Here is a 17587-nt window from a genome sequence, read left to right on the forward strand (position 1 = left end):
CATTTGAATCCACACATATTTTACAATCCTAGTTTTTCACCAGTCTGGATTAAACAGTTACAATAAAAGAATGCCAAAATTATTAAATTATAATTAATATATGTCTGACTATTCTTTTGATGACTAAAATAAGACTGGTGATGAAATGAGGACTACCCTGTCTGAAGAGGCATTCTTGTAATCAGCCAATGAAGACATTTGCCTTTTGGTATTTTACAGTCTATCTCTTGCCTTTACAGATGTTGTAATCAGGTTGATGGCTACCTTAAGGTACTCAAGTATTGAATGATCTTGCCAAACAACAGCTTACCTCATATATAGTACTGCTACTTTTGAGACTCCCCTTGTGTCAGATTGCTCTGAAATTTCCTATAAATTTTTCCTCTTGAATGCATGCTTGAAAGAATGCGTCTTTTATTGAAAAACATCTCCTTGAATCTCCTCTCATGCCCTCAACTCCATCTCAAAAATATGGACTCCTTTTCATTATTATTGCTGCAGCAATATATACATACATGCATGCATGTGCACATGCACATGCACATGTGCATGCATGTGCACACATACACACTTATTGTTACAGTAACACAGACACAAATATGTACACAGAAAATAATACATCTGTATATACATATATTCAAATTACCATTTTATTGCAACCTGATTAATTCATTTTGTATTCCTTATCTGTGTATTTTTAGGGCTAACAACTTGATATTGGATAAGCATTTACAGGATTCATCCCTGGGAAATATTAATTCCCTCTCTTAGTAGTTTTTAATTTATTATTTTTCTCCATTTATAAGTAGGACTATGTTGATATGTCAACTGCTGTTATTATTCAGGGATAGTTTAAACAACATTATTTATAAGATTTTATGGGGGTAGCTTCCTTGTTATATCCAGAATACACAACTTTCAGGAGACTTCCCAACATTCCAGCTCTTAAATTCTTTCTTCCTTTCCTTCTGTGATATTTCCTATGGGGTAAATTGTAGTTGTATCATTTGCAACCAATCATGCCAGTTAAAGGACATTCATGTATTTTCTATTTTGTAGATATTGTGAATAGATCAGCAACTAGCACAGCTAAACATGTATCTGCAGACTAGAATGCCCAGTGCTTTAGCTATATGGCAGAGTAGTTAAACTGAAGCTTATGTAGTGGGTTGGCCTGATGGTGTTCATATTCTAATGCTAATACTGGTTCCTCAAGACCTAGTGTCTTAGAGACTAGAGAGTCTCAAGTGACACCATGTGACCTTGCCCCCAAGTTTCTTCTGGTTGGTGAATAAAGATGCCAACTGCCACTAATTGGGCAGAAGAGACATAAGTGGGTTTCAGTGTTTCTGGGCCTAGGAAGTCAGGAGAGAACCATAAGGAAGAAGAATATGAGAAGAAAGAAAAAGTTGTCATGGGTTAGCAGTCAAGAAAAGATGGCCTGGAGGGCTGGCCAATTGGAGTTAAGAGCAGCCCAGATGAAACATAGTAGTAATAACTGGGGATTATGATAAGAAATAGACTTTAGTACCACAAAGGGTAGATTTCTGCCCATCTCTAGTGTTAATTAAGGTTCATTGGAAATGTAAAGGTTGTGTGTATGTTTTAATCCAGGAATTAAGTGGTCAAAGGAAGAGCAAAGACCCCAGATTGGAATTAAATATTTCTACAACAGTCATACATGGAAGTAATTTTTAATTATTTGATAATTGTCTACACTGAAATTCAGAGTGGCCACATCAGTTGGCAATGCAATCAAAAATCAAAGATTATTAATCTTAGCTATTTTTGACTCACAGAGTTGAAATCATAAATTTGCTTTACTTTGTTTTTCTATAATTGCTAAAAATTATGAACATATTCTAAAACATTTCTTAGAAATATTCATTTCTTGTGCACTATCTATTCAAATCCAATGATTTTTTTTAATTGGGTCATTTGTTTCCTGACTTAGGTTTTAGAGTTTTTTACACATATTTTGATTTAGTCCTCTGTTAAACATGTAGGAAAATAACTTTCTCAACAGGACTCCATTTACAAGTGGAACTTCATACATAACATGTTGTTTTCCTACATGTGGTTTTTGAAGAGTATTGCCTATGTTCTCTTCCATAAGCTTCAGTATTTCAGATTGCACATTGAGGTCTTTAATACTTGATTCTTGTAGAAGGTGATAGGGATTTAGCTTCATTCTTCTTCATGTAGATATCCAGTTTTGCCAGTAGCATTTGTTAATGATGGTGATGTTTCTCCAGAGTGTTTTAGGGTTGGCATTTTCCTAAATGCCATAGAGGTATAGTTACCTATACTCATGTTTCAACTTCAGTTTTGTTCCATTGACTAGCATGCCCACTTGTTGTGTCAGCACCAAACTGCTTTTACTACTAAATGTTTGTAATGTGTCTTAAAATCTAAGATTGGTAATCCTTCTATCATTATTCTTTTTGCTCAGGATTGTTTTCACAATCTGGCCTTTTGTGCCTTCTTGTGAATATTACAATGTGTTCTTGGTTTCTACTGTTCCTGTAATGAATGCTGTAAGGGTTTTTCATTTGGATTACATTAAGAGTGTAAATTGCTTTAAGAAGATCAGTTATGTTTACAATATTAATTCAGACTATCCATGACCATGGGAGGTTTTTCACCATGCATTTTCTTTAGCAATTTAAAGTTTTCATTGTAGAGGTCTCATGCCTCTTGGTTAGGCTTATTTCTAGATAGTTTATTTTCTTTGAGACTCTATGAAATTAGAATTTTTCTGTGATCTCTCACTCAGCATATTTAGACTTGGTATATAAAAAAGTGATTGATTTTTAAGAGTTAATCTCATATTATACCACTGTGCACAAATGGTCAACAATTTTAGTTTTTTGATGAAAGCTTGCAATGTCCTATGTACAATATTTTATCATCTACAAATACATTAAATTAGACATTTTTCCTCTTTTTATGACTTTATTCTTTTTCTTGCCTAATACTCCCTGCTATATTGAAAAAGACTGTGAAAGAGGGACAGCCAATTTTTGTGCCCATTTTAAATATGTTTCTTCCAGTTTTCTTGATTTAGAATAATATTGCATGTGGATTTTCATATATAATCTTATTATTTTAAGATATGTTACCTCCAGTCCAACAGGACTTTTTTTTATGTAAAGTTATGCTGAATTTTGTCAAAGGCTTTATCTTCATCAATTGAGATGATAATCTGGTTTTTGTCTGTAAGCCCATTTATATGATATATTATAATTGTTGACCTAGGTAATTTGAATGTTATTTATCTGCGATAATAAAACATCTATGTATATCATTGATATTTTACAATAAATATAGTTTTAAAAGTAGGCAAATATACAACTAATATATTGCATAACCATTTGAAGATCAGAGAACATCAATGTGTGCTAAGCTGTTATAATGAAAGAATAATATTAATTTGTATTAGTCCACACAGGGTATTGACAATGGGAAAAAAATTGGATATATTCTGAGATCAGCAACTATTTACCAGCCAATATATGTAGTGTATTGACAGATAATCCAAATTACTACACTATGCCTAACTACTCTGAAAACAGTATGACATATGTTGGGATACAAGTATGAAATGGTACTCTAAGTTAGCACAACCTTAGATTCCTATCCATTATAGATTAATGACTCTAAACTTTGCTTTCTATTATAGTATTAACAGCACATAGAAAATCAATTTGGAAAGGAAAGTTTCTTTGAGCTTGTAGGTTGCAGTTGTAATTAATTGACACTAAAGCAGGATCTCAAGTCAGAAGCTTCAATTAGAAGCTATAGCAAAAGAATGCTTACTTTATTGGTTTGTCAGCTTACTCAGGAATTTCATCACCCACAGTAGGTTGGACCTCCTCCATGAATATCAATTAAGACAATGGCTCTATATATGGCTTATGATGATTTTTTGTACCACACATTTGCCTACTAGTTTCATAATTTCATTTTTCTTAATGTTTGAAAAATATACCATCATACAAGTACATCACACTTTCATTCTTCTGTCTCAGTCTATGGATACCTAGGATGTGTTTATTTCCTGGCTATTGTGAATGATCAGCAATGAAAATGGATGTCTAGACATCTCTGCATAGGTTGCATCTTTGCGTAAGTCATTTGATTATATACTCAAGAATGTTGTAGTAGTTTCATACAGTACATACATTATCAGCTTTTTGAGGAACATCCACATGGATTCTCAATGAAGTAACACAATCATAGAACAAGAACCCTCCCATGTTTTCTCTCATATGTGAATACCAGCTTTGAATTGTTATGTATGTGTTTTAATGAGAACATGGCACAATCTAGAAAACTAGCAACTTATTATAGGAGCTAAATCCTAGGAGTAAAATATAAAATAAATAGTATGAAGGGGAAAGAAAAATAATGAGACAGGATGATTAAAGTGGATTGGGGAATAGGAGAATGAAATAGAAGGGGGAGTATGGAAACAGATAACTAAAAGACTTTAAATATAACCTATGATAACATATAACAGTAGAAACATATTAAAATGCACACACATAAATATTTAAAAGAGGTTGAAAAAGATTTATATCATAATTGGAGTCTAACAGTCCCACTAGACAAGGGTATAAATTTAAAAGACTATTTCCAGGTATGGGTACCACTTTGAATTGTTCATCTGTATGTTTTATTGCTATTGATTTTGATTACCAACTAAATAGTATGACCATATTGCTTAAGATATCACATACTTGAGTCAGAGAATACAGGCAACAACTGGTTCCCAGCTGTAAGCTTCATCCATATGGGCTACTTTTCATAGTGACAGAAGGCAACATACATGCTACCAGAACAAATGTAATTAAAAGTTTTTCCTAGCTGTGAACACTGCAGCCATAAATAATGGTTTGCCTGTCACAATACATGCATTGCTGCAAAAGTGGCCCCAGTAATATGGGAGCAGTTAATCATTTTCTGATTGGATTTGAAGTCCTTCCCACAAGATAAAATTCATTCTTGGTACTATGAACTGGGCCTCACACTCCTGGATAACTATTTCAGAAGTCCTAGGGGAGAAACTTATATTATTATGATAAATACACATATAATAAATTGCCCCTAAGTTCTTATCTTTATACTCATAGGTTTGCATCTTTATATACTTATCATAGAAGCTTCTTTTTGTAGTACATAAATATTAATACAGAAATCCCAACTAGTCAATGTTGAAAGAGTAACAGACTATGAAGTACTGAACTGTAAATTAAACACTTATATTACACCCTGATTTCTCCTGCTCAAGGATCACTGTGTAAGGAAAGACAGAAAAACAATGAGACTGAGAGCTAGTGGATAGCTTCAGTGAAACATGAATGTTGTACACATGAACTCTGAGAAGCTGTCATTTTGAGCATAATATCAAGATACTCAAAAAACTCCACATGGATGGAGGAGACAATGACAAGGTCCTGATTCTATCTGAGTCACCATTGTCAGTGAGGAATGATGAAGGAAGGGGATTAGGGTGAGGCCTATGATAGGCTGCTCACTCAATGATAGACACATGGTCCTGTAACCATGCACATACAGGTAAATTGTGAACTTTGTATCTGAAAAATAAAAAAATAAAAAAAAACATGAAATCAGGAGAGAAAATAGTAGGAAAAATAGGGGAGAAATGTAAGGGCAGTGAGTAGACATGAATTAGATCAAAACCCATAATATATAATTGTAAATGTCTAGAGCATTAAAAAATATTGATTAAAACGTATGGCATTTACTCAATCTACTAATTTAAAGTATTCATTTGTAAATAAAAGTGAATAAACATCTCCATCGGTAGAGAAGCTATATTTTATGTATATGAGTACTCTATCTAGACATACGTCTCCACGCTAAAAGTCATCAGATCCCAATATAGATTGGTGTGAGCTGCCAAATGATGGCTGGCAATTGAACTCAGAACCTCTGGATGAGCAAGCAGTGCTCTTAACCACTGAGCCATTACCGCAGTGTCAAACTGCCTTATAATATTCAGCTTTACATCATAGATTTATGTTGCCCCAAGCTTGGTTAGAAAATCTTCCTATGGGGCATAGAGTGAGTGGTGTTGAGACAGATTGCTGAGCAGAGTACTGAGAATAAGCAATTGTGAGTGTTCATCCATAGATAGGATGTGTGTATCAACACCTCATGAGCAATGCTCAGGGCACATGTAGGAAGAAGAATGGGTAGAAAAAGTAAGACCCGAGAAGTTGGGTGAAATGCTATGAAATGCTGTACTATGAACATGAGACAGCTGTTGTATACATAAACTCAGAGCATTTGTTGTCACATACACAAATTTAGCACAAGATCAAGACACTTAAAACTTGTAGCATAGAGGATGAATGGGCTTTTGGCAATTGATGGTTGTTAGGGCAAGAGAATTGGATTTCTTTAGTGTTATAGGTAACACTAAAATTGCACTCAGTGGCTAAATATACACAGATAAATTACGATAAAAGATGAACTTGAAGTTGCAATGAACATATAATGATAGTGTTGAAGTCTGACATATCCAGAGGCAGATGCTCGAAGCAACCCATTGATTTAATCAAGGGTTCCCAATGAAGAAGTTAGAGGACTGAAGGAGCTGAAAGGGTTGGTTGCCCCAAGAGGAGAGTAACAGTGCCAGCCAACCAGAGCTCTCTAGGGTTTAAATCACCAGCCTGGGAGCACAAAGGGAGGCACCCATGACTTCAGCTCTATACTTAGGGGAGGATGGCCTTGTCAGGCATGGGTGGGAGAGGAGATCCTTGGTCCCATGAAGGCTGAACACCGAGTGGGTAGGAATTCGAGGGTGGGGAGGGGGGAGGAGGTAGGTGGGGGCACACCCTTGTGGACACAGGAGGGGGGATGGAATAGGGGGGTCCTGGGTGGTGGGGGGAATGGGGTGAGGGGATAAAATCTGAAATGTAAACATAATATCCAATAAAAAATATGAAAAAAAAAGAAGTGCCAGAGATCAGGGATAGGGAACGCTCTCAAGAATTAGTGGGAGTGACCTTATCTGAAACTCATAGCAATAGGAATATGGAACCTGAAGAGACCACCTCCTCTAGCCAGGCATTAGAGTGATAGGGACATCAACCAACCACAAAACTTTCAACCCAAAATTTATCTTGCCTTCAAGAAATGCAGGGACAGGGATGGAGCAGAGCCTGAAGGAATATCCACCCAATAACTGGCCCAACTAGAGAGCCATTTCATGGAAAAGCACTGATCCCTGATAATATTAATGATACTCTGTTATGCTTGCAGACAGGAGCCTAGCATGGCTGTCTTCTGAGAGGATCCATGCAGCCCTGACTCAGACAGATGCAGGCACCCACAGCCAAATGGTGGATGGAGCTTGGAGACTCTTGTGGGAGAAGTGATGGAAGGATTGAGGACCCTGAATGGGATAGGAAATCTAAAGAAGAACCAATAGATATTTTAGGTTTTTAAAAATTTCTACAATGCTAGGGAAATACAGTTCCTTGCACTTGATGTTCTTGATAACCTTAAATGTTCCAAACTCAAGAGTGTCTGAGTTTCATTAAGGATACAAGAATTCCAAGTTTTGGACTAAGCTTACTAAAGGATATGTGAAAAAATATCACTATTAGATTCATCTCCTAATAATTTACACATTTATATTATATAATTCTTAAATTAGTTGTGAAATGTGTTAATTGCATGCCTAACTTCTGTTACTTGTGAAATATTTGACTATCCCAGTGGTATGCATAAAGTTTTTATTAAATGAAATAGAGAAATTTTGATCAATTGATTTCTTAGATGGTCACATACATGGGGTCAATTTTTATTGTGAAAGAAGATAACCATCACACTAAGCTTGCATTTAAAAGAGAAGAAAGTAAAGGAAGTTTCACAGCAACATATCCTCATATCACAGATGTGATGAAAAGAGCTTAGCAGTTCTTTTCATTTGAAATTAAGCACTTCACAATCTTGAGAGCAGTTTCAACCCTTTGGATGTCTCTGCACTCACAGCGGATCATGTTATAATATGCAAAGAGGCGAATGTCTTCACTCTCTGATTGCAAGGATGCCAGTCCAGACCAGCCAGGGTAGTTCTGATCTTCTGTATCTCCATTTTGCATCTAATCATCAAAAAGATAGTCAACTATCAATCATATTTTACTATTTGGGGGTGCATACCTTTTCTAAATGTGAACTGCATACTTAAAACGAGTTAGGATTGTTAAACTCAGCATAGCTATTGATTTTCATGGGAATTGGACCAAGGTACCGAATATGTGAAGAATTAATATATGAACTTTATGTTTTATAAACAATATTCTTGCAAAAGTTGAAGACTAGACCATCAAGAAGTTACTTGACTTTAGACATGGACTTGAAAATCCTAGGAAAGATCCACTATTCATTCTGTCTCTTAAATAATGTTACATGTTTTCAACAAAGGCCATTACTTGTCATTCTTTTCTTAATAGGTTTTTATACTAAAACAGTGTCATCTCTTATTTTCAACCAAATCAATCCTTCACATAATGTGCATATCTCAAACATGAGACTCAGTGATGCTTGCATGGTGTAAGATGGAGTCAAGGGATGACCATGATAAGATGTGCTGAAGTGAAGACACAGCTTCAGAGGCTTATCAATTTACTCTTCCTCCTGCCCCTCTTCTAATATCTCAATGCCTGTAATCAGCTTGAAGAAGTTAATGAAGAGTCAGTGCCCCTATGCCCTGGGCTTGGGGACTAAGGTAATTAATATTGGGCTGTCTTTCTAGGGAAAAGTAGTGGTTCTGTTGGAATAGGGAGGATTAACTAGGATTTCTTTCATAGTCATAAACCTAGTGGTAGAAATCTGTATAATTGTTATCAAGATGAAGTTATAATTTCTTAAATGGTACAAAATTTATTTTGATTTCAAATTTAAGGTTTCCACTGGTACGAGCTTCTTATTGACATAAAAGTGAGATGAATATTGCTTCTCTCATAGGTATTGCGCCTGTATAATACATTTAACAATACACGGCTTAGACCCAGTCCTTCTTTAACTTTCTTAACTAATTTGAGATGGTTAGCCTGTGAGTTAAGGGCCTATAGCAAATTCATGACTTGGCATTTATTGCTAGTGTGTTTTCTATATTTTATTTAGAAATAGCTGAGTGGAGTTAACAGACAACAGTCCAGATTACCTTACATCAATACTTAGTTTTCAAAACGTCAGAAGTCCACAGAATTGACGTTACAAACATTTCTGTGTTAATGTTCATTTTGATTAGAGACCTGTCTGCTCCTGACAGCTTCCTGTCTTGGATTCTAAGAAGAAATTGAGCATCTTTGGAGTTACTCCGGTTGTGGTGAGATAGCCACTAAGGCAAGAATTGCCTCTTTCCATCTACAGACAAATTACTGTCCAGAAAAGGACACACTTACAGGATAGTCGACTGATTATATCTGCCAAGACAGAGTAATCAGCCCTTAATAATTCTGCATCACTAGGTCTGTCAGATGATCCTGGGCCAGAAGGCTGAAGATTGGATGCTCCACGTTTTGTAGTATAGGGACTATCCAGGTGTTCAGTGGTCTCTATAAATTGGCTAAGTTTTAGAAGCTATGCTTTGTGCTTCCCATAATTTCAGTCAACTCAGTCATTCTGGATTTCTGACAGGGTTTAAAACTTATAGTCTCATAGCTAATCCTGGCTATTTACTTTGAGAGAAAAGATTTGAGTGGATGGTTTTCAGCTGACATTCATTCTAAAGCCAAGGAAAAAGCCAGGTTCAGAACTAAGTATTTTAGAGAGATGACAGAGGTTCTGGTTAGTCAACAAAATGATGGACTGGGTATTAGGACTATCTTGTACCTCACTGGTACAAATTGGTATAATTATGCTCTAATTGTATTTTGAGAGAAAAGTTTTATTTTAACAGGAAGGGTGATATGTAGGAGGAGCTAAGGTGAGAGGAAGAGAAGGAGTAAGGTGAGGAAGAGAAGAAGGAGAGGAGAAGCTAGGTGATGAGAGAGAGAAGGGGGGGACATGGAGGCAGATGTTCACATGTCTCCACCAGTCAAAGATGGTTGATATATCTAGGTTGAATATTGGGTTACACTTCTGATTGAGCAATACCAAACTTATAAAGCCTTTGATTAACATTTAAAAAAATGTATAAAAGCAAAAAGAAAAAGGGGCATGGGATAGGGGTTTTCTAGGGAGGGGAATTGGGGAAAGGGGATGGCATCTGAAATGTAAATAAAATATCCAATAACCCCCCCCCCCCAAAAAAAAAGAAGATGTGCTGAAGTACCTGGATGTTTGACTTTTGGACTACAAATGGTCCTGTCTGAACATAGATTATGGGCAAATGTTTGCTTCAGAAGACTCTTGGATGTGAACATAGGAATGAAACACTCCACAGATAGTTGGAATTGACAGCATCTCTTTAAATAGTGTCTGGGATAAATTTCAGTGTCTTCGGGGTTTTTTGTAATGGAACATATTTTAAAATTTAATTCTCCTTGCTCTTATCACCCTGTTTATATAAAAAAGTGAAGAAGTGCAAAGGGGACTGCTCACCTGGATGATAATGATTTTAACTCCCTCCAGGAGTCCAGCGCTCTTTGCCTTTATTGCTCTGGCTTTGGAGAGGATGGTAGGAGGGACTTTTTTCAAGGATGGCAGGTTGTTCACGAGATGGTTCAGAGGGACTTCCCAGGCGCTCAATAATTTTCTCACTAATTTCAGTAGGGTTACGGGCTAAGTAACCATATTTGAACAATCATATTAAAATAAGGGAAAAAGCAACACAGTTAGACACAGGCAATTTTTGCTCAAAAGGGTTGAATAAATCTGCTTTGTTACTCATGTGTGTATTTAAAACATTCTTTTGTAAAGTACATTAAAAAAATGAAATGTGGCCATTGACCTTGTGTTATAGAATTTGAATGGACTGAATTCCAAAATGTCAGTAATGTGCTTTAAAATTGTTAGCAAAGTAGTAACTTTTATTAAAGATATTCTCAGTTCCATTTTCCCACTCTTCTTCATTATTTCATTATTTAAATAAAAATTGTGAAAACACAGAATATTGTAGCCATTAAGCAAAACAGAGAGGATGCATTCTAAGTGTAAGGCTGTACAATAATTTTCTATTTAAATTATCTTGAGATCATTTATGGCAGAAAATCAGAAGAGAAAAATGATAAAAATTAGGAATTAGAGGAGACATGATGTGTAGCCTTGTCAGCACACAGTGGTGATAGTTACAAACTGTGTAACATCTTATAATGATAATTGTATGTTTCTCTTTAGCTGACTTTCAGGTATCACATGTTTGAAGGCACACCAATCAGCTAGAAAATAACATTTAGGATCAGAAACAGAAATAGAACCAGGAGGTGCTGGAAATCCAGATAGAAATGGTGGATGCATTAAATTAAATACTGAGTTTATTAGCAACATATGATGAATACAACCACATTGACAATCTATAAGTCCATATTACATCACATTTTAAAATGAATGTCAACAATATTTTAAAATTTTCTACAGACTACATAGATCCTTAAGGTTCAGCATTGAAAGAGGATCCTCTCCATGATTGATTTATAGGTTTGTTAATTTTTCCTTACAGTTTATAAGCTACATAATAAAATTCCCTTTTAGTATTCATTCACTGTTCATTTCCTGCCAATATATTGACTAAAATAACTTGTCTTATGACAAAATCAGTGTATATATTTGGTGAAAGAAACTCCATAGGTGGAGACTCACATGTGTCTGCATGACTTGACTCCCCGGTTTTGGAAGCTCGATAGAAGATGTATGACATTTTTTGAGGTTCTTGTTAATGAGCTGTTGGCTCTGGGTATATTGACTATCCTGGAAATGATGAAATATGTAGTTACGTGGTGACTAGAAGTGGTATAAATGAATCAAAGCACGGCACATTCATGCAGCTGATGATGTTTCATTTAAAACATACACAATTAAAACAAAAATTAATATAGTAAGAATATCAATCATTTAAGTGCATTTTGCATTTAAATCTGTAGTTCTATTTTATATTCACGTAAAATTTAAACTGGCAAGGCTACCGAGTACCAACTCTTTCAAAGGATTATTTGTAACAAATGTCATCCTATGCAATTTTCTTGCAAATACCTTGGAAACTACATAAGTATACCTTACTTAGTTTACTGGGAATGTAAAGTTTCTTGTATTGATTATGACAAAATAAGTCTTAAACTCTATGTATAACATACTAGGAAATATTAGTCCATAAACTAATTAAAATATAAATTAATTTACTTGTGTATGTTAAAACTTAATTATTTGTTATGCACTTCTAAATCTTTATTGTTTAAAATATCCATTAGCTGAATATATTAGTGACATATTTGACACTTTGAATGAATTTCTAGGATGATTCTGAATTCCTAGGACACCCATCAGGCCATGTAAGTGGCAGAAACAGTAATATGAGAGATAAATGTTAGGAGTATATAGGCTTTGCAAGTATTAAGCCAACATCTCACAGGCCTATTGAGGTACAGAAATCATTTTTTTTCTTTCATTTACTGGAGTAAAACATGCACCAGAAAGTCTTTAAGGATGCCTTGTCATGAAGACCTGACCTATTTCTTGTCTCAGACCAGCTTATTATTAAATCTCACATCTTGAATTGTTTAAAATTACTAATATCATTGGTGAATATGAATATTAAATATTAAGTTACCTCCTCCTCCGTTATAACCTCAGTGTCTTTAACTGTATTTAATGTTTGCGAGTTACTATAATGCATTTTCTTTTATTAGATAATACAGATTCACAAGGTGAATAATGTGAACAAAGACTAGCCCACAAGATATACTGAAAGAGAATCAAACCGTTCCTTGGCCATGTCCTGCATGGATTTATATAATAGTAATGAATTGAAATAAAAGTATAAAAAACATTGTATGTTGGAAACTATCTGATATTCCATGAAAATGCTCAATTTTCTGGTCTGTCATCTAGTAGCTTGTTTTCTCTACCTATAAAACTGTATTGTTGGAAGTATGGATAATGATGGTTTAAACTGTACTATAACCCAATCATTTCCATAACAGAGCAGTTTGCAAAAAGGTGGAAGTCAGTCAGCAGTACTTACAAATTCAGTGAAGAGTTGAAAAGCTTGTTTACTTATCTCTTCAGACAAACCAACGGCTCTTTCAAGCATTTCTTCCAAGGAACCAAAGCAGAGTCCATTCCTTACTAAGCATAAGGGCACCACGGCCTCATTCTCCCTCAGGAGAAGGTTGGACACCAGTAGCAGAAGCAGGGTCCCTGTTAAAGGAGAATAATGGCTCTTAAGATGTAGTCATCTGAATTTATCCAGAGTGACATTGTCAATCTAAGCCTTTGCTTACGCTGGCCTCTTTTATACAAATTGTTGTTTTACTTTGTGTAAATAAAGAACATTTTCCAATGTTGATATTTAATTAGAGAATTACATTTTCTCACATTCATATTTTGTAATGTGAGAGTCTCTTTGCAGTTCTTCATAATTCCTGGCAGTGCTTCTGCATTCTGTAAATATTTGAAGGCTAATTTAAGTTGAGCTAGTGTGGGTTTAAGTCACTCTCTTAAGATGGATCTATGTCTTGTCATTTTTCTGCTGGTTTCCAGTAATGCCACTCAAATTTGTCACTTTTTAATTATTAGTTTCATTTGATTTGTAGCGGTGTTTTATCTACATATGTTTGATCTGCATGCCTGGTACCCATAAAGGCCAAGAGACAAGATTCAAATTCCAGGGACTGAATATATACACAGTTGTGATCGCCCATGTGCGTGTTGGGAACCAAACCCAAGTCCTGTTCAAGAGAAGCCATTGTTCTCATCTCCTGATTTTGTCTCTTAATTTGTAACTTTAACTCAATGTTAAATACTAGGATTTTGAATATCTAAAGCTATAAGAAAAACTGGTTTGTTTTCATGACAATTGGGAATAAAGACATGATAATTTGTTTACTAATACTTATGAAGTAGAGAGTGGTGTTATAAAAATGAAGCCATATTATGGGTCTTCCAGTTCAGTGTGGTAATGCTATGCATCTTATTTGTCAAAATATTCAGACTTATGACTTATATAAACTATGATGATAGAATAGATTACATGTAGAGGTCCTAACTTTTTTTTATTGTCTCTTCTCTCAGTAGTTTTGAGGAGTCAACATTCTCACAGTGATGTTCTTGTACATCACCAGAGGCTCTGTGTTGTAACGGGTGGTGAACTTTCTACACAGCTACAAGTTCTCCTTGCAATGTGCTAACACAGGTGTTAGGAAGTTGATTTTATCTTCTTTCTCTGGTTTGTGTAACATAGTTATAAAATGGGTTACCAATGACTTGTTTTGTAATGAGCTGGATTGGTGTTGTAATAATTTTCTTTCATAAAAACAAAAAAATTAATATGTCAGTGATTTTAGTCCAAATACTATATGAATCAGTATCAATGTATGTAAGTGTAATGTGCCTTCAGTGACACTAGTCTGATAAATCTCTGGATCCTCAAAAGCTTGGGTAAATGCAATCTGAAACATATATCACAAATTCAGAAACTTTATAATATTTATATGTGGAAAACACAATAACAATATACTCCAAATAAAACTATCAAAAATACCCTGTAATATACAAAGTAAACTTTGTATTAAAAAGTACTATGCATACCTGAAATTTTTCAGACTGTATAGGACCAGACCTGCTATCTTTAGCTACTATGTACATCAAATTGAAAGTATGATTAACTTCATTTATAGTGTTCATTCTGTAGTTGTTACAAATTGTACCCACTCTTGTTGTCTTAATCTGACTGGAAATATCAATGTTTACATGTTTGACTCTTTGAGGTGGATCATTCCATGGTCTGGAACTCTCTTATCACTCATTGTTAAACAGATTCCTTCCTGGTCTCTACCAATACACAGAGGTACTATTCTTCTTTTGCACTTTAGTCAGCTCAGGCCATACAAAACATCTGTAGCCATTGCTGGATGGCTCCATATGAGAAAACTTACATTTCAGAACCAGTGACATAACGGTGTGCTGTGCAATTGTTTTCTAGTGAATAGCTAGAAAATAGTTCTCAGCTCTTTCAGACATTACTTCCACTTCACTGGGCATGATGTAGACAAACATCCATTCACTGCATATATGAGAACAATAGCACCCATAAAACAAACAAACACCATACTGCAAAAACAAACGTGCTCAAACCAGTTTCCTTGATATATAAGGCAGTGTTTCATGTCAATTGGTGGAATTCTGAAGAAGAGAGAGTGACAGGAGCATAGTTGAATTCATGGCAGTTGAAGCTCTGAGGAGTTGCATGAAAGCTGGGAACCATAACACCATATAGGAACAATAAAACCTGGAAAAGTATACTATCCAATCCAGCCTAGTAAAGCAACGTAAAGTGTAAGGTTGTCATTTGAAAGAATTTTAGTGAAGAATTACTTACGGCAGCATGAATGAGTTACAGACAGCTGCATCTCTGAGGAGTCCCACAGCAGCCTGGCTACTGACTCAGGAAATCTTCTCTCTACAGTCCTACCTTAACTTAATTTTCCCTCCTATATAGTGCTTCACACCACCCCTAAGGCCATATATTGCTAGGGGGCAGAAGGAAGTAATATGCAAATCTTTTGACTCCCGCCCTCAGCTGCTGTTTACAGCCCAATTGCCATGATGATTAACCTATGTATAATTGCATTGTTTACTTTATTCCAAGAATTGGATAGGGTCCTAATCACATTGTAAACTACAACAGTACTCTGCTGTATGAAGACATATGTGAATTGCTTACTGTGTCCAAGGTCTTCATAATTTTCTTCATATTCTTACGTATTTTAGATACTGTTTCTAAAACTTTCATTAAATCTTGAACCTGTCAAAAAATATTGTTGGAGCATTGGAAACAAAGTCAAGAAGAGTCACATATTCTGAGCAATTTCACCTGGTAAGTTTTTTCAAATATCTATGGGACACTGTATATTTGCCTTTATATATTAGACACATAATATAGGCGATCACATTTGTTATAAGAAAAAACTATCAAAGGCGTTCTAGCTGAAGTCCACATTATTCCCATCCACAGACTTTTAGCCAGAGTTACTATAAATACTGGTCAGGTACATGGAAGTAGACTTTGATAAAACCCAAACAAAAACTATGAAAGTTATATTACTAGTAGATCTCTGCATCTTGCTTGGCTTGGCAATGTCATTATTTTGACTGATCTGATTTTTTTAGTGACATTTCCTGGCAGTAGCCTGCATATTTTGATCTGGCACTATGGAAGTGAACCATCATCATTCGATCTTCCCCCTTTATCTCAGCTTGATTTATACACTCCAAGCAATCAGAACTCATGACTTCTCACTCTACAGTGTCTTGTATTTAGTACCATCTACATCAAATACACTGGCAGTGGTTTATTACCTGGATGGTCAATAGGGCCTCACTCTTGTATACCTCATAAGAACCTAGTAAGTGGACCTTGGGATATTTCGGTAGTCTTGTGGTTTTAGCTTACACTTCTTCCAACCAAGGCAGGTTACTGTTTTCACATTAACTGCTGTCTTTGCTTGAAGGTGGCTTCCAAAATTTGTGCAATATTAGATGGTATCTTTGTACAGTGAAACCCTTATAGGTGATTATCACAGGCATCAAGAGTTCAGTTTTCTTTATCGCAAACAAGTGCAAGTTGGGTTGAATCAAGCATGTATTGTAATCATTTAAAATAACACAGTAATTTTATTATACCATACAATGAAAAGACCCAATTAGTCATTTGTCTTGTGTCCTCCAAAAAGTAAAATTGTGGGCAGCAATGTATACCCCAGGCAGTGCCTTTTATGGTTATAGATAATATGTTATTCTCACATTTAATAGCTACTGTCAACTTCACAGAATCAAGAATGACTTCAGAGCTGTGTGGGTCAGTGCTATATTAAAGCTTGTGTCATGACTGGACAGAATTATACATGTGGCATTGATTCATAGGGATGGAAAGATACAAGATTGAGATTTTCTCAAGATTCCTGAGAGTTTGAAAGACCAGCGTGTAGCATGTTTGTTGTCCCTGTTATAAAGGCGAAATGGTGGAGGTGAAGCTCAATGTACACTATAGATTTCAAGATATTGGAGATGTGAAGCGCATGGAATTTTTTTCTGAGCAATGGTACAGGGATGGAGTAGAACCAACCAAAGAGAGAAGGAATGTGTCAGCCTTGCTTTGTTGGCATCATTCTTCATATGCCATATTCCTTCTTTGTGCAAGAGAGTGCTTAATTTTGGCATTGATTCAATCCAACTGTAAGGATTCCGGAAATTGTTTTGAGTCTTGATAGATATTGGATGTATGAACACTGTTGAGATTATGACTCACTACGGTTACTTACAAATGGGCCTAACACGTCATGTGCTATGACAAGGGTATTAGCCACGCGGAAAGAGGTAGAAAATCATTGCATAATATATTATAGCTATGTGTCATGTTGACAGGGGCTAAATCAATGATGGCTAACATAGA

At 35.5% G+C, this 17587-nt stretch overlaps 1 protein-coding gene across 1 annotated transcript; it reads right to left on the minus strand.

Moving 5' to 3' along the window:
• Positions 1–7946: 7946 nt before the first annotated feature.
• Positions 7947–15545, minus strand: LOC117714179 (prolactin-2A1-like). The gene is made up of 5 exons (XM_034510848.2): positions 15515–15545; positions 13160–13335; positions 11782–11889; positions 10585–10764; positions 7947–8138 (listed from the first exon to the last, which is right to left on the minus strand). Exons 1-5 carry the CDS (start codon positions 15543–15545, stop codon positions 7947–7949), a joined length of 687 nt encoding a protein of 228 aa, XP_034366739.1.
• Between the last annotated feature and the right edge of the window lie 2042 nt (positions 15546–17587).

This window comes from Arvicanthis niloticus, chromosome 8 (assembly GCF_011762505.2).
Source record: "Arvicanthis niloticus isolate mArvNil1 chromosome 8, mArvNil1.pat.X, whole genome shotgun sequence".
Classification (NCBI taxonomy): domain Eukaryota; kingdom Metazoa; phylum Chordata; class Mammalia; order Rodentia; family Muridae; genus Arvicanthis; species Arvicanthis niloticus.

Bases quoted from the DNA above. Each gene is read 5' to 3' on its own strand.
- LOC117714179 (XM_034510848.2), bottom strand. From the start codon at position 15,545: ATGCAGCTGTCTGTAACTCATTCATGCTGCC. The intron at 13,336-15,514 runs GTAAGTAATTCT...CTCCTTTAACAG, and splicing joins TGTAACTCATTCATGCTGCC to GGACCCTGCTTCTGCTACTG. The intron at 11,890-13,159 runs GTAAGTACTGCT...CATCATTTCCAG, and splicing joins TTCAACTCTTCACTGAATTT to GATAGTCAATATACCCAGAG.